The sequence below is a fragment of the Seriola lalandi genome, unplaced genomic scaffold (assembly GCF_002814215.2).
Source record: "Seriola lalandi dorsalis isolate HSWRI2012SDOR001 ecotype SW California unplaced genomic scaffold, Sedor1 jcf7180002054257, whole genome shotgun sequence".
NCBI lineage: Eukaryota > Metazoa > Chordata > Actinopteri > Carangiformes > Carangidae > Seriola > Seriola lalandi.
In genome coordinates this window covers 220752-243916 of record NW_019524810.1, presented here as the reverse complement: position 1 = coordinate 243916, position 23165 = coordinate 220752, and the positions used below count along the sequence as shown (strand labels likewise).

General features: G+C 42.1%; 1 protein-coding gene across 1 annotated transcript in view; it reads left to right on the top strand.

Annotated features, from left to right (window-relative positions):
* The window catches only part of nectin1b (nectin cell adhesion molecule 1b), a 76074-nt gene extending 54385 nt beyond the window's left edge, over positions 1 to 21689 (top strand). Inside the window, exons 5-6 of the mRNA XM_023404915.2 lie at positions 4572 to 4723; positions 17375 to 21689. Coding sequence (XP_023260683.1) covers positions 4572 to 4723; positions 17375 to 17883 — 661 coding nt within the window. The 3' untranslated portion in view covers positions 17884 to 21689. The remainder of the gene's footprint in view (positions 1 to 4571; positions 4724 to 17374) is intronic.
* Positions 21690 to 23165: the final 1476 nt, after the last annotated feature.

Here is a 23165-nt window from a genome sequence, read left to right as displayed (position 1 = left end):
TTGTGGAGGTTTTTTTTTTTTTTTTTTTCTTATGTATAGATTTAGCTTCCAGGGCAGAAACACTGATGTAAACACAGCAGCAGCGGAAGAAGACAAGACAGAGAAGATTTCGCCCTGTTTGTTTTTCTTTTTTTTTTTAATCGCTGGCAAAGGGAGATGTAGGGAGATAGGGGAAGATAGGGAGAGAAGAGGAGGAGGGTGAGGAGATGTGATCTAGAAAGACGAGGGCACTGTGCTGACAGATAGGAGAGGACGGCCATTGCTGCACTGAAAATGAGATGCCAAATCTGTTGTGAAGGTTCCCCAGGGCTCCAGTGTGGAGGTCAGCACAGGACTGTGACGGAACGATCCGGAACAGGCCGGCAGGATTGCGTCACACTTAACCACAGACACACACCCGCGCGCACGTGCGGTAAAGGTGTAGCCACATCCAATAAATGTTAATGACTTTGATACAGATCCACATTATTTCCATAGACAATCAATTGTTATAGTATTTATCTTATTCATTGAGTTCAGAGAATTTGTGTTTCTAAATCATTTGCATTATTGCAGCAGCTGAAAAAAAGTCTTTATTTGTAACATCAGCAATCACTTTTTCAAACTTTCTGTTCATGTTTCTCTGCACTGTGTGTGTGGAGTGTGCATAAAGCCTTGGCATATACACAATCCAAACACCTTTTGATTTTTTTTCTTTTGTTCTTTCTTAGAGCACAATGCCAAAGCTGTTTCTCAAAATGGGTTAATGGGGAGCTGCAGTGAAACAGCAGACGAGAGTAAAAAAAGGACACAACCTGTTTGAACTATAGTGTTTGTTTTTGAGATGTTTGTTTGTAGGGCATTTTTGACTCGCCCTGCTGTATTGGAGCTTTCAACAGGCACAGGAATAGTTAGTGGTGGGAAGGGAGGGCTGCAGAGTTGTTTATTATCACAAGTAACTCAATTACTTGTGTTTTAAGATTTCAGACTTAATAGGTTCCTTTCCTTTGTTTCCCTGAAAAGCCATTTTCCAACGTTAGCATGATACAGTTTGACTTGCTCGCAGATATGGGATGCTATAAATAATAGCGTCAGTATTATTGTTATTACGGCTGTTCGCAGTGTGATTACCTCAAACTCTGCTCTAATTAGCTAGCTTACTTATCTCTATTGAAAATGTGATTCTATTATTCATGTCGATTAAAAGCCGCCAGAGAGAACTGTTGGTTCACTTCCTCGGTCACTAATAGCTGTGGATAAAACTCACGTTACTTAATTCCCCTTTAAATTATATAAGTCAGGCTGGTTCTAAAGCATCAGAGCAGCCAGTCCTGACACCACAGAGGCTTCAAAGGCTGATGCATCTTTTTATTTAACATAACCAGTTACTAAATATTGCTAATGTTGTCTCTGGGTCATTGTTTCCCTCAGGATTTCAGAAGCCTGGCTGTTGTGCGCGCTTCCCTAAGCGCGTTACATCCTGCCACTTATTTTCGTGCGTTGGTGGAGGGATAGCTGAAAATGGCCTTAAAACCGCTACAGATGGAGTTATTCATGTTCAATTTCCCAGCAGCTTTTGACACTTGAAGGACTCTGGAGGCCCAGATCGCTGTAGAAATAAATCCCATAGAATGAAATGCCTCAACACATAGATAATCTCATAACATAAACTTAATGAGCCAGTCTTTCAGGCTCTGAAGTCTGGAAATTCATATGTATTTCCAGAAAAAAAAAATGCTGAGTGTGCAGGACAAAGTTACACCAGTTTAGTTTAAGTTTAAGTTACCTCTTTGAAGTTTGCGCCCCATATAAAAAAATTGTGCTCGCACTGTTTGTGAGAAATTAAACATTATATTTTTAAGTGCAGGCCTCAGCACCTCAATCATGTCCAAATGACTCCAAAGTGGCAATTCATTCATTTGCACATCATTTGTGCAGGTTTGTGCAGGCAAAACAAACATGTTTGCTTCATTAATTCTCAAGTTATGAGCATTACACACCAGATTAATAAATTGTGAGAACTGTGAGAAGCGCAGATGTTTGTTTTGCTTGCACAAATGTGCACAAACGATGTACAAATAAATTACACCACTTTTGAGTTATTTGCTTAAAATTTTAATATTTAATTTCTCGATAATGACTCGGGCACAAATTTTTATTTTGTGTTCACAAATGAATCGAAATAGTTTTATTCATATTCTGATCACATGGCGTGCCAACCCCACGGAGGTGCAGTATTTCCACAAGGTTCGGTGGTATTCCCTACAGATGTCTGATGCGGTACTCTGTCCTACTATATAGCTGTATCTGTTTAATTAGAAACTTGACGTGAGTAATCAGGGGGAAATGTGCAGGTATTATATGCATACACTGTGCGTGCTTGTATTTGTTTGTGGGTGTGTGGTAGGATCCCCTTCGTTTCATACTAGCTCCAGGTTACGTTTTGTCATGAATATTAATTAACCATGTGGAATTTCAGCAGCAGCGCGCATAATCTGAATGCATATTAGGGAAACACTGTGGCTGTTCCAACAGAATGAAATCCCACATTAAACATGAATGTTCAAAAGCTTTTCAGGCCAACTAAACAGATGGATGTTTGATTAAACGACACCATCCTTTAATGCCACTTACTTGTTAGTTTCAAGTCCAGAGAGCATTCTTTATTCCTTCTTTTAATGAATATAATATGTAATATAATCTCCTCTAATAAGTTGTCTTTTTGAGACCTGAATACAAATAATAGTGAAATTTCAGATTTTGGCGCCTGGGGCACATATACATGTTTTTCTACATTCAAGTTTAAAGCCATCTCCACAACATCCTGCCATTTATAGTGAAATCTGGATCCTGGGTTGATGTATAGAGTCTTAAAGTCACCCACATCTATACACACACATCACATAAATGCATGCACATGCGCAGGCCAGCCAGTCCTCAAAGAATCTGCATCCCTCTCAAGCTGTTTGTTAGCCTTTCATTTTGATGCCCCTCAGGCTCCGTGCACACACACACACACACACACACACACACACACACACACATTCATATGTCTCATACAAATGCAGACATCTCTGGTTGTGGCTGAATCTGTGGTGAATCGCAGTTTGCTAGCATTTCATTTCTGCAGCAAATCAATTGGGCTTTGCAGAACAGCATTTGATAGAGGCTCACAAGGTAACTGATTATTGAATCGTGACATACTGTATTGAGGGTTGTTTGCAGCTCCATTGCAAACCCATCACACCGGTGGCCAATGAAAAACAACTCGACCATAGCTCTTTTTATTACTTTTTGTTCTGAACCATGAGCACTTTGTTCCTCATAGAGAAAAATCTAATTGTTTTTTTTTTAATACTGCCGTGTCCTGAAAATGCTCCCTGTGGAATTAATTTAACCACACATGGACCAGCTGTTTGTATTTTACATTTTATGATTGATTAATTAACAAATAACCCGTCACTGTTTCTCTCTCCCCCTATCGCTGAAGAGCCTGTTATTGAAGGCCTGTTTAGAGTAGCTTAAGTGCTTGATGTGTGGCCATTGTTAGCATGGGGTCTAATTTTGTTGCCTGTGTAATGTCATTTTGTTTTTCTTTCACTGTAATAAATGGAGCATTTCATTGTTTTTAATGTTCTCACGCACCAGTGGATCTCAAAGTGTTTCACTGACGGAGAGCGAGCCCAGGAGTCTTTGCAGCATCTTTTATTGTTTGAAGAAACCAAAAACTGCCACCAACACCCAGCAGCAGCTCACCACAGTCGGACCAGAGACCTATTTAATATTATCGCTGTCGTGTTTGTAGCTTTACTTGCGCTGGATCCATTCAGAGCAGCTGATGAGGCTTATCGACGGGGAGGCAACAGGAAATGGCTAATTGCGACGCAATTTGATACCTTTTTTTTTTTTTTTTTGTCAGCCTCCGGGCTCCATAAAAGGGGTTTAGATAATAGAATGGAGTGGTTGGTGTGCTCATGATCCATGACCTCAAAGTGTGCTGACCTGATCAAAGGACACGAGCGGGTCTGAACGCGGTAGAGACGGCGAACCATGAAGACAAACATCTCGGGCAGGAGAAAGAGGCTCCAGTTCCCATTGACAGCTCAGCATTTGGTAGATTCTGCATTTATCGCTTGATCACTTGCCTCTCTTGACAGCTCCCCTGAGTTTTGAGTTCAGCCATGTGAGCTGTGCTGTAGTTTAGGAAGGAAGCCCCCCCCTCACTACCACCACCAACCCCACCACCACTGTCTGTTTTGTATTTCACATGCCAAAAAAACCCTCAGTGTCCTCAGGCATCAGCTATGTCTTACCTGTTTGGACCTGCTGGGATTCCCTGTCCTCATAATTTTGTTTGGACTTGATGGATGACGGCTGAAATATAGCGCTGTCAAATATTCCTGGTATTTATCTCACCCCCACACACACATTCAGGTTTGTTTGGCACTAGAGACTGTATTTTTCATGCGCTTTGAATTGCTTTGCTGCTCCTGGGAGAGGGATTTTTCTTTTTTTTTTTTGCTGTGGTCTGGTGTAATTCCGCCTTTTTATGGTGTCTGTATTATTGCCTCTCTCTCTCTCTCTCTCCACAGCTTGAACGGCTCCCTGCCCAGTAATGTGGAGATCAAGAACAACACCCTGTTCTTCAAGGGGCCGGTGACCTACGACTTGGCCGGCACGTACGTCTGCGACGCTACCAACGGCATCGGGACTCGCACTGGCATCGTGGACGTCAACATCACAGGTAGGTTGTCTGCGGCAGTCTTTTCCGTTCTCTGTTTCTTCAGTGAGTCTGGCATGGCCTGCATCAATACAATACCCCACAAAAAAAAAAAAAAATGTTGTCTGGGACCATCAGACCCCCATCCGCACAAATAAACACAAACATCCATGCACAAGCACAGACCGGGTGATTGGAGCAGACCGCCTATGTTTTCGATGTGGTTCCCACCTGCCCGAGCTGTGCGGCTCCCTACTGCACCGTGTGGAAGGTTAGAGGAGAAAAAAAAAGCCTCTGTGTTTGTGTATGAGAACTCCGCACACACACACACACACATGCACACACACACTGTGAGAACATAAAAGCCGCTCCCTCCCAGCCTGCCCTGTTACGCACCCAGGCGCATGCGTGGGAGTGATATAAAGCAGGTCTATTATCAGCACCTAAAATAACATCAAGCAAAATGGGGGTTTGAGGTGAGGGTACTGTATTGATCATAGTTTGCTCGCATCACGCTCACATTTCTCCAAACAGCCCGTGCCTCTTTCGCAGTTGAGCTCTGCGCTCGTTCTTTTTGTCTCCTCTTTGTCTGTCTTCTGGGGAAAACAAAATGCTGAACAAAACTGATTCAGTTCCCTTGCCTTCCACATAATTGTTGGCACACACGCACTGTGGTTCCTCTGGGTTCTTATCCATAGGAGACGATATTTTGCTCTCAAAGCCCTTCCTACAACGTATACAAGATGTGGGGATCTTCCTCTTATTGGTACAAGCTGTGTGTGTGTGTGTGTGTGGTACTGGGAGACTGTCACAGTTTTGCTCTGGTCAGAATGGTAAGATTTTCCCCCCTTGACTCTCTGTGCTGCTGGGTTTCTGGGAAGCGGGGGTGTTCTAACTTGCATTGCTTTGCATGTTGACTCATGTTGTGTCTCTGGGAACGCTGTGCTTGCTGTGAAGTGAACAGCTGTGCCTTACAGTATCATTGCATACCTTCTTTTCTGTTTCCTCTCATTCAGCGTGCTATTCCTACTGTTAAGGGTAAGGCTAGGACAAAGCGGCTTTGTAGTATGTGATGTCAGCACCTGCATCCAATGTAGGCAGGTTAGTGGTGTGATAATAGATCTCAAAAGGGGCTTGAACAGCCTTTACTTATCAGACAGGAAAGTGAGGAAGTAATTTACCTTCAGGAAATCGCCCTGCACCAGCTTGTATTGAGTAATTGTGTTCCGAAAAGATTGTACTGCCAAGCATAAAGTACTGTATCCCTTTGGAAAGACAAAACAATGGCACTAAAGTCATTTTCTATTTCTGCTTTTTCATTGATTGCTTAAATTAACAAACCACACTGCTATTGTCCCAGTAGTCCTTCTGTTTGTTTTCATCATTTGTCCGTATAGTTTTATGGAGTGACTGAGGTGAGCAGTGCGTGGGTACATAATTTGAGCGTATTCAGTTTCAATTTGTCTGCACACAAAATTGAAATCTAAAAATTTTTTTTTTTTTTTTTTTAACTTTGAGAAAAATGTTCAGCAGTAGATTAAAGGAAATGCAATGACTGATTTTAATTCTGTGGTTCTCAGCTCGACATGGTTGTTACTTCCTGTCATTATGCCTTGGTTTTTTACGTCTCATTCAGAGACATAATTCTGACTTGAAGTGTTTTTCCTTTGCCTGAAATAACTCCATCCTTGATATTTGGAGTTATACTGTAAGTGCCCTCATGCCAGAGCATATCCTGAGTATATACAGTATATATTTAGTCACAAAGCACTTGGTGGTCTGTTCCTCTGTAGTCATAGGTTGGCTGGATGCAAGTGTCGTTCTATATTGTTAGACATGAATTTCTGTTTAGGATGCAATCCCAAAGGGTCCCATACAAGCCATAAAAGCATGTTGCCAGTTCCCATAGTAACAGTGACAAGTTAAAGGGAGGAGAGCCAGTCCTCCCCTCCACAGTTCAGAGCCTCAGCTCCAAACATGGCGCCCAGTCAAATTGCAAAACAGCTCGACTGTCAGACGTTAGTATGGTTTGGTGCTGTAGGATGGAGAGCCGGGTGCAGCGGCGTGTATAGACAGGGGCACAGCTGTCCTGCCCTTGCGTCTCATGCAGGTGCAACATGGATATGTTACAATAGGATCATACACTGTGCTCCTTGCTGATGTGGTGAAATGCTAACCTATCCTTGTCTTAATGTGGGCATGTCAGCATAATCCCTCACACCGCCACTGAACGCCATTAAGCTTCATGTACACGTGTAAAAGAAATCTTTCAGTTTGGAGGAGATTTCTGTGACTGTAGATCAGCTCGTGGTGGACTTCGCATCGGATATGATGACATGAATAAACTGTTAGAGGTGAACTCGAGGGTGAGCATGGCATTACCTGCTAATTCTTTGAAGTGCTCTGTGCAGCCTTGACATTGGCTGTGCATAATGACCGGGTGGTGGAGGTAGAGAAGTATGCTGATGCTTCATTAACTTCAAAGAGCATCTTTGTGCATCCCAACAGTCTTAGACAAGCGCGGCTCAGACATGGCAGGTGAGAGAGCCCACTGCTGGCCGCTGTTCAAGGCTGCAGCACTGGGCCTCAGTAAACGCTAGCCAAGTGTTGTCTGCAGAGAAGGAAGGTGACCAAACTGATAGCTGCAGTACATTTGTTCAGCAGCTCACAGAGCTACCAGGACTGACAATATCAGAGCATGAAATAATTATTTTGTTTCCTTGTTAAAGGGCACATTTTAATAGTCTTTGGATTTAGAAGCACTCAGGAGAGTTGTGTGTTTCTAGAGTCAATAATTCAGCCATCATAGCTTTTTTTTTAGCCTTCAGTAAACTCTATCAGAGCAATGACAAATAGACACTTAAAGAAGCTATCAAGCCCTTCATCCCACCATTGTACATAGTTTTGTCACCATCAAGACCAAGATTTGTGTAAACACCACTAGCTATATTATGCATGGATTTGGCAGTAGCACTTTTTGTTTTCATTTTGAAGTAGATTTTTAGATTGGCACGGCAATATACACCTGCCAGGGAGACAACCCTGCTTCCAGTGTCAGTGGAAGATAAAATGTCCGTGACAACTTGTTTGTATCACAGAAAAGCTATTTTCCCACACTGGGAAACAACACTGATGGAGCACTTAAGAAAGGCACATTTTAATCAAGCTCCTCAGTTTTCACGGACGGATTTGCGAGAGCCGCATAACTGTCACCCCGGCAGATAGCGGGCCAGCGAAGCACCTTGTTTCAATTAGTTTGGGGATAGTGTTTGCTGTGGAGATGGCATCGACTACGGTAAGCCACATGGGCTAAGACGGCTTTCTCCAAGGACGTGTGTTCTGCAGATATGGTGTCGCTTGTCAGAATCTAATGAACCACTCTCCTGTTTTAATCAATCCTCATTCTCAGAAAAAAAGGTGAAAAAGGAAGTCTGATGGAAAGAGAAGAGCAGGAGGCGAGGGTAGGGAGAGGATTTATAACAAGAGAGGTGAGCTTCTTAGGACAGAAGGTGTCCTAATGCTGTGCAGATTGTTAAGCCCCTTAAGGCAAATTTGTGATTTGTGATATTGGGCTATATAAATAAAATCTGACTTGGTGTAATAGGCTTTATTCTTAGCAAATACCTCTCCTCATTCAAATTCAGATCAGAATTCTCCAGAGGGAAACTTGACAAGTCGTGTGATCTGATTAATCAGCTAATTACTAACGGGCATCAGAGGCCAAGTTAAAAAACAAGAGACAATTAAACAGCCTCACATTGAAAGTTATTTTTTGACGATTCGTTCTCCGCAGCGTTTCACTGTCTAATAGGAATGCCAGTCAAACATGCACTCCTGTAAAATATTGCAGCTGCAAAAAGCCACAGGAAGAGAGCTGAGCAGTGTGGTTAAACTCAAAGATCCTCCCCATCTTAAGAGAGCAGAATCAGCCTTTCATTAAGATAATCAGCTCCTCCAACATCACACTCTTTGTGCTCGAAACAAATCGATGCTGCCATCTTAAATTTCTTCCCAGAGCATAATAAGACGTGATGAACGACCATTTTGTCAGGATGGCCTTACAATTATGTCATTATCACCCCTGAGAAAGGAGATGTGTGGTTTTATTCTTGGCAGTTCACAGCTAACGTGACGTGGGAAAAATTTCCTCCAGTGAAGCAGCACATTCAGTGCAGAATTAATTTGTTTACCCACACAAATAATCTTGTAAACTTGATTAGATATTTTTTTTAACCTTGACTCTCCCACACAACAGCGCTAATCTTTGTGAGACGAGGGCCGAACTGAGGGAAAGACAGTGAATAATTCCCGCCACATTAGCAGGATCAGCTGCGAGCGGTGATATCAGATCAGCTCCGGGGGTCAGACAGTATGTGAACCTCTCGGTGATTCCACTTATGGCCCAGCAGCGCTGACTTTCATCCTCCTTTTGTCGGAGCTGTGGCACCGAGCTGCTTTGGAGAGCAGAGGTGCAGTCAGCTTTGCTACAGGGCTTTACCACTCAGGTTAAACTGGATGGAGTGGGAGCGTTCTCTTCAATTTACCAAGAAAGCGTGAGGATGGATCCTTCTGTAAGCACAGGCAACCGGTGCCGGCATCTGTTCACGCTCGCCTGAACAAGCAATAGTTCCTTCTCGTGTGAGAAAATGAAGTTGAGAGAGAAGAGGTGAGGGGGGAAAAAAAAAAAATCATAACCACATGGTGAAAATGAGATGAATAAAACATAAGCAGTCCAATGGAAATATAAATAAATAAAGGTTTCCATGTGACTGATGGAGATGCTTCACTGGGTTTGGTTTTTGGAATTTAGTTGCAGAGGTAAAGTGGAATCCAGAAATGGGCTGTTTACGGCTCCTGGTGTTCTCTGCTTGTCACTTTCTCTATCCTCCAGGTCCTGCAGTACAATGATATGCAAAGACAGTAGTGGTAGCAAGAGGGGCTGACATCCTTCAAAATGTACCCGTGTGGACTTTTTCATTGTTTATTTACCAATCTCGTTTTAATTTTACTGGCTCCACATAACCAGTGAAAGTAAATGAGGCCATTGCCGAGAACATTAGCTATGTCTATATAATGACTCCAAATGCTTGCTACCAGTTTGGCAGGGAAGCAGCAGCAGGTTGGCAGTGGCAGGGAGAGCTGTCTCAGCATAAATTTAAATTACTGTGCAGGATATGTTGCTCTGAGCTGACATTAGATGTTATAATTGTCATAAAACTTATTACAACTAGACATGGCTGCGTAACACACTTTTTTTTTTTACTATTGTCAGATTATAGTACCACATTTACATAGATACAATTAGACATTTAGTAGACATTTATCCTTTTATTAGACAGGTATCAGCCTCATTAGTTCACATTTTACAAGATATCTTTGCCAAAAACCATTCTCTGGTTCGCTCTCTTTTTAACACATTAGCAGCTAAGGATGTGGATGGTTTAAACATCCAATGAAATGGACACTTGAACTACAACAGTCATGCCTTGCAGCCTGTCCTATCAAATTAAACTTCCTTTTCTCTCTGTAACTTACAGCTGACTGTTTTACACCTAGGACTGATTCCCCACTGTCTTGTTACAACAAAAAATACTTCACATTAGAGACACAATAATACCATTTCATGGTACTTTAAGGGAGATGTTGTGACAAGAAGCTCACAGTTGGTTCTCATGGCAACTTCAACTTATTGTCCGCAGGGGCTCCCAAACCCCCAAAACAATCCAAAACTGTGTTGGCTTTCAAAAGAATTTAATCTGCAGGAATGTTCCAAAGTCAGACTTTCTCCTGTGATTTCTATTAAAACACTTCCAGTCCCTCCTCGCTGATCTCCACAAACACCAGCAAAACTGCAAATAACTCGAGGTGTTGATGGTGTGGTTCATTTTTATCAGCTGCGAAACAGGCGTGTTACTCTTTCCATTACAGCAGGGTCTGACGGTTTTCTCAACGTGATATCGCACTGATCGCTTCGCGTAATAAAACTTGTGAGACCGAGGCGAGAGCATCCTTGAATAAAACAAGTATCGAACCATATATTACTAACATCTAAAAGCAGAGCTGCTCTATGCAGCCGTTTGTCTCTTTCTTCTCTCTGACAGAGACAAGAGACATTATGATGTCAGCTTTGCAAAGGCTCCCCAAGCAATGTGAAATTTGTTTGTCTTCGCCTGTCATGGTGGAGTCTGTCTCAATCTGTGCGCTATAGCACATTGCGCTGTCGCTTTCTCACATCGCACCGTCTGCATTATTCATAGATCCAAAGGCCACACACGTGTATATCTTGTATATCATTACACCCTCACTTCAAGTAGACGCAGTCTGTCAGGCAGGTTGAGGAGCATATTCACAGTCTTGGTCTTTGCTCTCCCTGCTAGATTCTCATCACCCTTGAACTTCCCGATCAGACGTCAAAAAAAAAAAAAAAAAAAACATGGAATGATTTGGGTCTGCAGGCTGATAGAGCGACTTTCTAGCCCCCACGTCCTCGCTACAGGAGGGGCTGCTCGCTGCTCAGATCCTGCCAAGATCACACCTCATTATCCAAATGAGACATTAGCATGAGCTGCTCCCGCGCTCACACACCATAGGCCGCCCCATAAAGCCTCTGCTGTGCTGTTCTGTGCCAGGGAAAGCACTGAGGGGGAAGACATCGTGGCTGCGGCTCGTTTTTTATTTGGAGAAAAGAGATAGCCCGGCTAGAGGAGTGAAATGGAAATGTCACCAGGGGAGAGCATGTGAGAGCAGAGCAGCTGAGATCGTAGTGATTTATCTTAACATTTGTTTCTGCATGGCTTGCTGTTTCTTCTCTCCGGAGGATATGCAGAGGAGAGCGATGTGGCAGACAGATGGAGCAGGGGGATTGGCTGAGCCCCTTCGGCCCAGCTCTGCTCCTCCGTCCTCCTCCTCCTTCTCTCTGTCCACCCGTGTGGTGTTGGATCTGTCACGCCTCCCTGAGAGCCTGATGAAGTAGGTCAGATGCTGTCCCAGGGTCTGACCACTGGCTCCAGAGCTGCTGCTGCTGTTGATGCTGATGCTGATGCTGATGCTGCGTGGTGATTCACTCATTACACACACAGAGCTCCAAAATAACAACAAGGAGACTAAAGCACAAGATGGGGGGAAAAAAACAAAACAACAGAGCAGAAGCTGAGGGTAGGATGCTGTGTCGTGGCCCGACCTCTCCTGGCTTAACACGTACTAACATCTAGATTTGTTTGCTGCGTGTCTGCTCATCCAATAACTTCCCCCTTACAGCACTTCCGCTTAGCAGGAGAGCCACACACAGGCTAACAGGGAATGTAGAGATGCATTAATAATGGTGCCTTATGAGCAAACATGATTTGTAAAAGAGCATTGGTGTTTAGATGCCGGTGTAAATATTCATTGGTCATTAAAGGCGCCTTAAGAATGATTGTTACACCCACTCGTAGCACAAAATGGCCATATTATATCTGCAAGGGAAATCTGAAATCATGATGAAAAAAATGGTTTTTGTGGCACCTCTGCCATGATTTGCCATCGTAGTCATGCTTATTGTTGACATGACTTTATAGTTTATTCCAAATGTAAACAACCATACACGTAATCCGCAGTCTGTCAGGTATTGTGGTATTCTTGGTCCCGAGTGGCAGCCAATAAAGATTATGCGCCGCTTCTGGTGCGTGGAGATGAAAACAAAGAGAAGCCTGTGCCTTGTGTGACAGGACCATTCTGCAAGTCGCTGCATGTTCACAACATGTCACAGATGATGTCACCTGTGTTTTGATGCCAGTATTTCACAGTGCTATCTCCTCCAGCACATCTGGTGCCTCTTATCCGTTGGCTTTTTACAGCAAATGGAATTTGAATTACTTCTCTGGAGGTTTTAATGGCGCTAGTGGCATTTACCTGTATACGAGATAAACTCACGCCTGCTGTGAAATAATCAGAAAAAAAAGACATGATGACAAACAGAAAGAAAGAAATGGTAGGTATTGGAAAGTAGTATATGATGGGGTGAAAAAGAACTTTGCCTCGATGTCGACTCCCTAGGCAGCACGTTGAAATCCTGTCAGTGATGAGCTTTTATTCGTTGTGGCAGCATTATATTTCCATGACTTCACAACCACTGGCAATTTCAGACAGGGGAGTAATGAGGATCGTTGGAATCACTGAATTAATGCATCCCCCCTCCCCGATTGTCCTCATCCTCACTCACTCATTATTCCATCCTTTACTCTCTGTTGTCACTCCCCAACCTCTCAAAGGCACTCGCTCCATCTTCTTTCTTTCTTTTTTTCTACTTGCCACTCCTTGACTTAGTAGCCCTCTATTTTCTTTTCATCTTCTGTTGTCTGCTGCGTGTTCCTCATTTAGTCATATTAAAACACCACACCCTGTACCACTCTTTGAAATCCTCTCTCATTTTCCCAGCCTCTGTCATAACACCTTGTCCAAGTGATTGCGCTAAGACTCAGGAATGAGAGTCTTTCTTTCTTTTCATGTGCAGACATGAGTAGAGCACACCCAGAAACTGTACCTGCAGGACTGAGTTGTGAAACAGTTTCCTCTACTTTACAGGCACTTCTGCCTGTGACTTGCCTCTTCTTAAAAATCTCAGAATATTTGCTGCTGCTGGTTGTTTTATACTGCGGCTTACACTGAAACACAAAACCCTGTATGTTGTTTTCCGGCTCGGACCTGATGTGTCATTTCCGCAACAAGATGGCTTTTTTTTTTTCTTCTTTTTTTTTAATGAGTGTGCCCCATTTGTTTCTCTTAAAGATTCCCTTGTGTTTTACAGAAATGACTCAGAGGGAGAACACTCATCATCAAGTTGTGAAGGAAACAGATTTTGTCACTAAGATGTTTGGATGAAGTAAATCATCCACTCAATCAAGTCAGATGTGAACATTCAAAATAGAGTGATTAATGTAATACCAAACAGCATGGTTGCAGCGTTTGAATAGCTGCAGTATTTCATGTTATTCATTACCTGCATAAATCTATCATGTCCCTGGATTGAATTATAGCCTTTCATAGCACATCTTGGCACCTATTAATCTCAATAGTACATTTTAGTCATTGCAACTCAAGGTTACCCGACTATCTGCATATTTCCAGAGTGGTGTTAATAGACACTGCCTTTTGTTGCCTGGAACTGTATCAGGGCTGTTGTTGTGCTGTTTTGAGCTCTTTTATCTATCTGTTGGCAGGTGTTGCCAGTAGCGATGGCGTGCTGGTGGAACGCCTCCTACCTCCTCCGTGCTGTCAAACACCCATACGTACCCCCAACCATTTCAAATGTGTTTTATTATTAGTGCTTCTGTAATGTGATTAGTTTGTACCATAGCCACTCTTAATTTCACATACTCACATTCACAGAGTACGTGTCCTCGACAAAGCCACAATGGCGGGGAAATTGAGAAATCTTCTTTTGCCATTTTGTTATCTTGGTGTGCGCACGAGGCCCCTGCGCGCTGAATGGGAGGCTGTGTTGTGATGTGACCTCGCACTGAGTTGAGTACACAGCAGAGGTGTGCTGGATAACACGTCAAGAACAGGGTGTCCTATTTGTCAACATGCGTCTTTGAGTTGCAGAATGAAAGCAGTGTGTTCCTACCACTACACACAAGCAATCTGATGAGCTTTTCCTGGTGTTTCCTGAGCTTCTTCAGCTGCTTTTAATGTACCCCCCTCCCCCATTACCAAGGTAGAGCCATCTGAATACTTCAACACTCTTCCCTTCCATTCTCCCTCTAGTAAAACATTTTAACTCCTGTAAAAAAAAACTGCACTCGTTTTCGGCACAGCAACTTCCAAGGTTTCCTCCGGAGGTGATGCGGAGACCAAGAGAAGCCAGAAAAATACCTGAATGTTTATAACTGCTTTCATGTCTCTGTTTTGTTTGAAGTATAACATATTTTTAAATCATTAGAGTTGACATTCACATTCTTCAAATACTGGTGTCAAGAGGTGGTGTCACTTGATCCTTTTATAGAAATGGCGGGGATGGAGTGCGCTTCTGAAGGCTCGCTGCATCATCTTTTATTGCCACTATTTGGTAACTTTAATGGTCTTGCCTTCTGTTTTTCACCTCTCTAAGTGGTAAATATCAAGTCTTTGCCGCCTTAGAAATGCAAGGCAAAAAGCTGCCCTAATTTAGATTGAATAAGGGGGCTGATGGGTGGGAAGACTGATCCTCGCAGAGGAAGACAGTGAGGGGTAGAGGAGAGGATTACAGGAGAACGTTCTCCCTTCTCTCTCCTCTCCTTCAATCCCCTGGATTTTCACCCCTCTTTGGACTTGGTGGGAGGATGTGTTCTCGAGCAGGGGTGACCTGGCTCTGCTCTCTCATTCATGTGTGTAATGAAGGCCGGTGTCTGAATAATCCCATTAGGTGGTCAGATTAAAACCTGAGCTGATATTTGAGACTGTGCCCGGCACCGCTTTAGAAATTGGAGAGCTTTGCTGTCGGCCCTGCATGCGAGAGAGGGTGCAGAGGAAGAGCAGCTGAGGAGAGCGACAGTTTTTGGGAGGTCCCTCCATAGGACTGAGTGAATCAGTGCCATTGTAATTAACGCAGAGAGTCAGGCTTCAGTGGCATCTTTACTTAACCCAATACCATCCCTTTCTAGCAGATTAATGCCTGGAGATTCATCATTTCCACTGAAAAAAACAGCTCTAACCGAGTGTAATGTGTTTGGTTCAACAGTTTAGGGCAATAATTTGAAAATGATCTTCTGCTTATTTGGAGAATTTGTAATTTTTGTTTTGCCTCTTGGCAGAGGTTGTCATATTTGCAGGATTTTGCATTGAGTTGACTGCATTTGAAGGCAACACAGGGAATTTAATATCGCAATGGAACTTCACATAAACCTTCATTCAGGCTCAATTATGATCAGTTACTATGTAAATGAGTTTGGAGGTTCATAAAGATAATTTCCCCACCAATATCATCCATATACAGTATATATTATATATATTAAGTGTCACAGTTCAGGGCAATACTAATAAACTATGAATAACGATGTTATCTGCCAGTTGGTGGCACATATAAACTATTATTAAAACCCTATTGTGAAAATGAAGGCGTGGCACGATGAAGTGTGCTACCTGAGTATTTCAGTGCTCATCAGATGTTTATCAGATCCAGATGTTTCCTGGAGAGATCAGCTGATCAACAGTGTAATGGTGTGTGCTAACAAGATAATGACAGGTCATAACGAGGTGGTTCTAATTAAGTACAACAGTAGGTACAAATAGTATCAATAGCAGTAAATCTTTTGTTTCTGTACTGACGTGTCCTGCCATGTTGCACACTGTGCATACCAGCCTGTGGTTTCTGCCTCTCTTCCTCACTGTTTTCGTTTGAACTTTTTTTTTTTTCAGCCGATCTCCCCCACAATTTGTTTAGTAGACGGCGTAACTAACTGCATTGTTATTTTTTTTCCTCCCATCTTTCCATTGAGGATTCAGCGTTTACCACTGAAGTTAAATGTGCCTCTGCTCTGCAGCTTTAGACGAGCACTACCTGTGCAGCCCGAGGCTTTGATCACGTTTCAGATAAAAGTCTCTCCCGTCTCTGTGCTTGAAGGAGCTTTGTACATTTTTTTTTTTTTTTTTTTTTCGGTTTTAAGTGAAGATGTGTATGTAAGGGACATTTTTTATTGTAAGCGACGACTGTGCTTTAGTCACGAGTGTTGTTTATCTTCTTGTGTGGAGGTTTTGTGCTCCTTAAAGTGGTGGAGTGGATGTGATGGCTCAGTTTAGCTCTAGATATGGTATGGCCGTGGCAGTTGTGAATTTAAAAGCATATCTTTTTTTTATATTTGCAAGGCAAAATCACAGCCTTCCAACTCTGGCATCTTAGTCATTGTTTGTCTCTAGTAGGCCATTAGTCTCTGTCACTCTGTGGTAGATTAGAGCACATCTTTGCTTCATTTGATAACTTTCTCTGTCTCTCTCTGCTGTTTCTCCTGAATAGTATATACTTTTCTCTTGGAAGCATATGCTATTTTCTGCTGTCTGTTCTGCTGCCTGAAAATAAGAGCTTCATGTTTATCAGCTCTCTTGATGCATCGTGGCTGTGTATGCTTGGCTGCTGATAATCATCTCTGACAGTCCTCTTTCATTTCATTACCACCACAATGATGATTGAACTTGGTTATATGTTTTGCTGTACTATTCTATGCTGGGCTTAACTGCAGTCTATCATTCAATATGTTGACTTGGACTTGTTTGAATTCTGCAGAGTTGACTGTATTAAGTGAAAGGCCACATGAATTAATTCTTTCACAGTTTGTTCATTAAAGTGTTTCATTTTGCTCTGCCATCCAAACAGAGAAGAAATGATGGTTAATGCATGCTGACAAAGCTTCACTCACTTTGTTCTCTCTTTGATGGTGCTGTGTAGTGGCCTGGCTGTTAATTTCATTCTTTCCATGTCTGAAACTGCATGTGACTGTGAATGACTGAGCCTTGCCACACTGTTGGTAAGGGCTCCTCTGGGGTTGGGGGGTTGGGGGGGTTTTTCGTGGGGCTGGGTCCTTCCTTTCCCCTTTGCTTTTCCGTCCTTGTCTCCCTTACTTCATCTTTCCTAAAAAAAAAAAAAAAAAATCTGCACCTGCACAAATGCACCTCCTCCCACCAGAGCACTGACACACTCCCTTCCATCTGTCTTTTCCTACCCAGAATTCCCTAACAACCCGACAGAACGGAACGGCAGTGAGATACCGGCGGAGCCGCACAATCCAAGCGCCGCCATCGGGGGCGCTGTGGGGGGAGTCGCCCTATTGGGCGTAGCGGCCACACTGCTCTTTGTATTCCTGCGCCGCCGCCAGCGCACCTTCAAAGGAGACTACAGCACCAAGAAACACGTGTTCGGAAATGGGTACAGCAAGGCCGGCGGCCTGCCCGCCCATCCCCCCATCCCCAAGAACCTGCAGTACCCGGACGACTCGGACGACGAGAAGAAACCCGCCCAGATCGGCGGCCCCGGAGGGTTTGAGGCGAGTGAGCGCGACTTTGATGGCGAAGCAGAGGACCTGAAGAGGCCCTATTTCACTGTGGATGAAGGAGAGAGCCGAGATTATGACGAGCGGACTCTGGCTTTCCAGTATGACCCTGAACCTGAGATAGCCGATGATATGATCTCTCAAACCGACGGCTCTGTCATTTCTAAGAAAGAGTGGTATGTGTAGTGGCATGCAACAACCAAACCAAACAACCCCTTTGTCCCCCACCTGCATTCCACCGCACCTTTCACTTCCATCACAACCCCACCCTCCCATTCGTCAAACTGCACCCGTCACGGTCCTTCCCCCCCTGACCCCCCCCACATCAGACCCCATCCAACTAATCTCTATTAGAAAATCAAGCGTCTATTTAAAGTGCTAGCAACATCAACTTCTCAGCACGACAGCATTGGTATCAGTTCCATCAGGTGAATGGGCAAGAATAAAAACTAAGGTATGTAAAAAGGACTTATTGTCACTGACCTACGAGGCCAGGGAGGTGGTTGGTTGATTAATACTGGTGTGTTATTCTTTTTGTGTATTTTTTTTTCATGTTATAAATGTATTAAATGTATAAAAAGAGACTGCAGGTTGAGGTTTTGCTGAGCACATTTGTGAAAGTCCTACACTGGATGTACGATTTGTTTCTGTCTTTATTTTTTTTGTTTGTCTTGGTTTTTTTCTATTATCATTGACATTTTGTTACTTTTGTGTCTTTTTGTATGATTTTTGACCAGAGAACTGAGAGTATAATGTTTGACATAATTACAGGTGGCGTTGTAAGTGTTTGTAATTTTGTGGTCAAATGTTTGAGAAAGAAAAAAAAAAAAAAAAAAAAAATTCCGCCATACAGCACCTGCATCATTTCTCTCGTTTCTCACTGGGGTTAGCGTCCATGAAATGATTCACTTTTGTATATTTACAGCATTAAAGGCAGATATGTTATTGCTGTTTTTCCAAAGACATGCTTAGTATTTCTTGACCCTCTGCGTTTATATTGCCTGATTTGTCTCTTTACTGATAGGGAGCCAGTCTACTGAGCCGTATTGGCAGTAACAGATAAATATTGAGTGTTTTCAATTTTCAATCATGTTAAACTAGTTCCCACATCAGCGAATCGGAACAGCAGGGGAGAGAAGGGCTGCAATCGTATTATACACAACAATTTCTCCTTTTTCAGTGGTGCATCACAATCACGTCCAAAAGAGGTTTGGTGAGTCTCACAGTGAAACCTTCAATGATGCTCTGAAATGTCGTAATTGTGTCATGACTTGAACAGGTTGACCTGTGTACACGAGCTCTAAATCTTACCACTATAATGAAATGTCTGGGTTTTTTTTTTTTTGGTTTTTTTTTTTGTGTTGTCATAATTATGTTTTGTTCTAACCCTTTTTTATATCAAATGGATGTCAGAGAAAAGTGTCTGGGGAGTTTCCCATTAATGACTTTGTCTCTCATTATAATTGTGTGACTTGGTGCTGAGGAATTGGCTAAAGCCTCCCCCACTCACACCAACAGCGTTTTTCTATGAGGAGTCGCCCATGGACACAAAGGACACGGAGAGGAGGAAAATATCAACACAGTGATGCTTTGATTTACATCTACAGAGAAAACATTTTAAAACATGTAAAGGGAAATCAAAATTTGACGGTGACCACGCTGGAGTATATGATAAGTCACCTGCTGCTTTCATGATGTTTTCAATCCATCTCCTGTTTCTTTCTAAAAAAAAAAAAACAAAACAAATTTCACTCGCTGTTTGGGGGATTTTAAAGGAATGATTGGTTGTCCTTCCCTCGCTGATGTTGGCGTCTGAATCTGCCAACGGGGATAACAATGACCCTGTCGGGAGGAAGGCATTATATATATGTGTTTTTTTAGTCATTGTTAACAAGTGCCCGTGGATGCTAGCATAGCAAATGACTTGTGTTTCTCCTCAGCACTGAGGTCCATCACAATCAGCGAAATGTATTTGCTTCTAAACTTAAAAAAAAAAAGAGAGTCCAATGTGAAAAATGGGATAAAACAGAAGCAAAGAAGAGTAAATCCGTGGATATAAATGACATATCTGACTGGCTCTGAACAATATAAATACTGTATTAAGCCTTATTTTATGCATGTTTTTTGTGTGGGAGTGGAAGTATGTTGCTATTTTTTCTGTATCAATTCCAGTGCGTTTGTCCTCATTTGCAGCTCAAAAGACAGCACTTTGTCAGTGTTGTCAGTATTGAAAGAGGTATGAGTTTATGGGCACACAGTACCCAGCAACAATATTGCAGTTAACACACAAAAAAGTATATAAATATATATAAATATATATAAATAAAGATGAAAAAATAACATCTCTGTGAGAGCAGATCTCTCTGCCAGCAGGAGATGTGAATGTTTTACAGTTCATGCTTGTCTACTGTATGTTTTTAGATGAGCATGTTAATCATGAGCCTCAAACTACATCGTATTTTCAACACAAATTAACATCACAAAATGGTAAATAACACGTTCTTATTAAAGGTTTGGTTCAGTTTAGTTCAGGTTCATCAGTTTCTACAGTTTCTTTGTTTTGTTTTTTTTTCTGTATAATGCATCCACTATTGTTGGAGAGCAATACATGAGGTTTGTGACAGAAAGTTTCGAGAGGGGGGAAAAACTAATTGACAAGTCGCGGGGTTGCCGCTTTCAAAGTGCAAAGCAAATTACAGTTTTATAGCCTTTTGTTTTCCACATGGTTCACGTTATAGCATTAATAGAGACAAAGGTATGAGAAGCATGTCTTTATATTTTACTCTTGCATTCAGTGCCTATCGAAGTTAGGAGACATGATTTAGTCTGAACAGTTGCTGCTCCGTCATTCACGCTCAGATAAACATGAGAAATAATACTGAAATATGACATGAGCCGCAAACGTCTTTAAATCAGACAAAATATGTTTGATTTTATTTAATTTTTTTTAACTTGCAGTGAGTTTTCATTAGTATAGTGGGGATGTTCTTCCATCTGAGCTCCAGCATTATACTAACAGTTCGTCTATACCCGACCTTTAAATCAATTGATCTCCTAAAAAGCTGTATTCGTTACCATGTAAACATTTATTGATGGCAAAATGGTAACACGGCACTTTTTTTTTCCTGAAGAGTCCTAAAGAGATCAGACTTTTGCTACTTAGTCACACATGGCTGACTTTTCTAAGCACAACAATTGAAATTAATCCAGTGAAAAGAGATTTAACTTATAAATTTAAATTAAAAAACAAAAAACAAACAAAAAAAAAACATCTTTGGCCCAAAGCAAAGACCAACTCTACCTTCTTTTTAAAGCACAAGTTTATGGTTTCATTTCATTTTCTTTTCCTGCATCCCTCATGAAACCACTGCCACGCTTGCTTCTCAGACATGTCAGAGAGAGAGAGAGAGAGAGAGAGAAAAACACCTTTCAGATTTGAGTTGACGTTCTGTATACTGGTAGATGTAAACATTGTCTTCATGTTGTCGGGGTGTTATGAGTTTCTATTTTGTAATACTGACTGTAACTTCATTCCATCCTAATCTACTTTTTGTATTCAGTATGTTCAACATTCCACTGTAAATACTGTACATACGGTTGAGATTATAGTCGGGATTTATTTAGGGACAATTGCGTAGGGACCCTGTTCATGTAAAATATATTTTGACTGCAAACATAGAGACTCGATGATGGGTAGATGAAGTTGACACATAGCTTATTTCCAAAGCCCCACCCTAAAAATGCTCCTCCGGTACGTTTTTAAAAGCGCCACTAGCAGCTTCACTGTCATACAATAAGGGGTGAGGCATACGATTTGTCGATTTTGATGTTATGGAAAGAAAAGAAAAGAGAGAAATTGTCTGTATGCAGCCATGTGAATGTATATTTCTGAGGGTGTTACAAATATGAAAAAAATCTCTTGTTCAATTGTGATGACCCAGTGAAGTAACTTGTATTTGTTTTAAGCATTAAATGAGTTCAATAGTCAACAATGTTCTGTCCCAGTTCACTGATTGGATAGATGTGTGTAATCTGATTGAATATGGTTCATGTCTGCAACGCATTTCTTATCGCTGTGCAATTGATTTTAAGTAATAGCAGCGCTTGTGCCGATAGCTTTGATCAGTGGTGTGTCCCCGTCGCCTCATGCGGGTGATTATTTGGATTTCTTTTCCAGCTGTATCACTTCAGTGTAAGACTTTTTTGTTCTGCAAATAAACTTTTCTTCAGTTTGAACAAAAATAGACTTCGCTAGAACAATATTTAAATCCAGCTGTAGCTCTGCTCCAAGAGCCAATTTCATGTGTGTTCAGGCATCCAGCCATTAGACTGAGCCACACAGCTCTTCATTGCTGCTTCAGGTTTCAGAAGTAAAAGGCTACAGAGGCTAAAGGAGGGTGATTCTCTTTGGGAGCCTCCGCGGTTCCTGTCATTGTTCACTGCAGTGTTTGTGCCTGAGCATGAGACAAGTATGATAATAAAAATGAAATAAAAATAGAAGCAGAAAATGTCTCATACTCAGAACACAGTATATCACTTATATCATATTACTTACAGAGTTAGAAGGTCCAGCATTTTTGGTGCCAAAACAGCTTCTACCACTGAGAATTAGTAATTGCAAGAAGCTGAAACGGTCCTGGTGTCACACTGATAACCATTTTATGAGGCTAACACAAGATAAATGAAGGTATACATGAAGCACATAAGGAGGGTCTCTGATGGATATTACAGCAGCTTTTTGTGGATTTTTCCTTTAATTGGAGAGCAAAAACTGTCAGACAGATGCTGATACTGAATTCAGTGCTTAATGAAGCTACAGTGATATGATAAGAGAGGCCCAGTGTAGAGGCAGACAGATCTGTCTCAGACTGTGGGACTCAAGTGCAGACATCTGCACCGTGCACATTAAGAACAGCCCAGAGTTTGCAGCTGTTGCCATCCATTTGCTAAAAGAGCCCTTTGTAGCCCAAGGGGCTTTGATGGCACATAGGCTTTTAACATGCATGGCCGTCTAGTTATTTCTCTTCCTAACAGAGCCGCCAGTGGAATCCTACAACATTTCCTCTATCAAGCTTCTCCTAGGATGAAATATGGCTGGATTTTTGTTTTACAATACGTTCCTCATGGGCCGTAAATCCAGAAGCGAGTTTGCTAAAGCACCTCGTGCGGCATGTGATGTCACTCCATTCGACACAGTGTAAAATCAGAGGATTCATATCACAGCTATGTCGTATCAAAGGCTGCAATCTCTGAGGAGGAAAATGAAAAATGATCTGTGACTGTGCCTGCCATGATTTTATGTAGATCAGTATGTTTTTTTTTTTTTTACAGTTATAATGATAGTTCTCATATTTTATTTTCTAATATGCTCAGACAAGCTTTGTATTTGAAGCTGAAGTCATGGGTACAGTGCAGCACCCACGAGTTGATGAGTTTTCAGTCTGCTTTTATAGGCCACCACTGCTCAC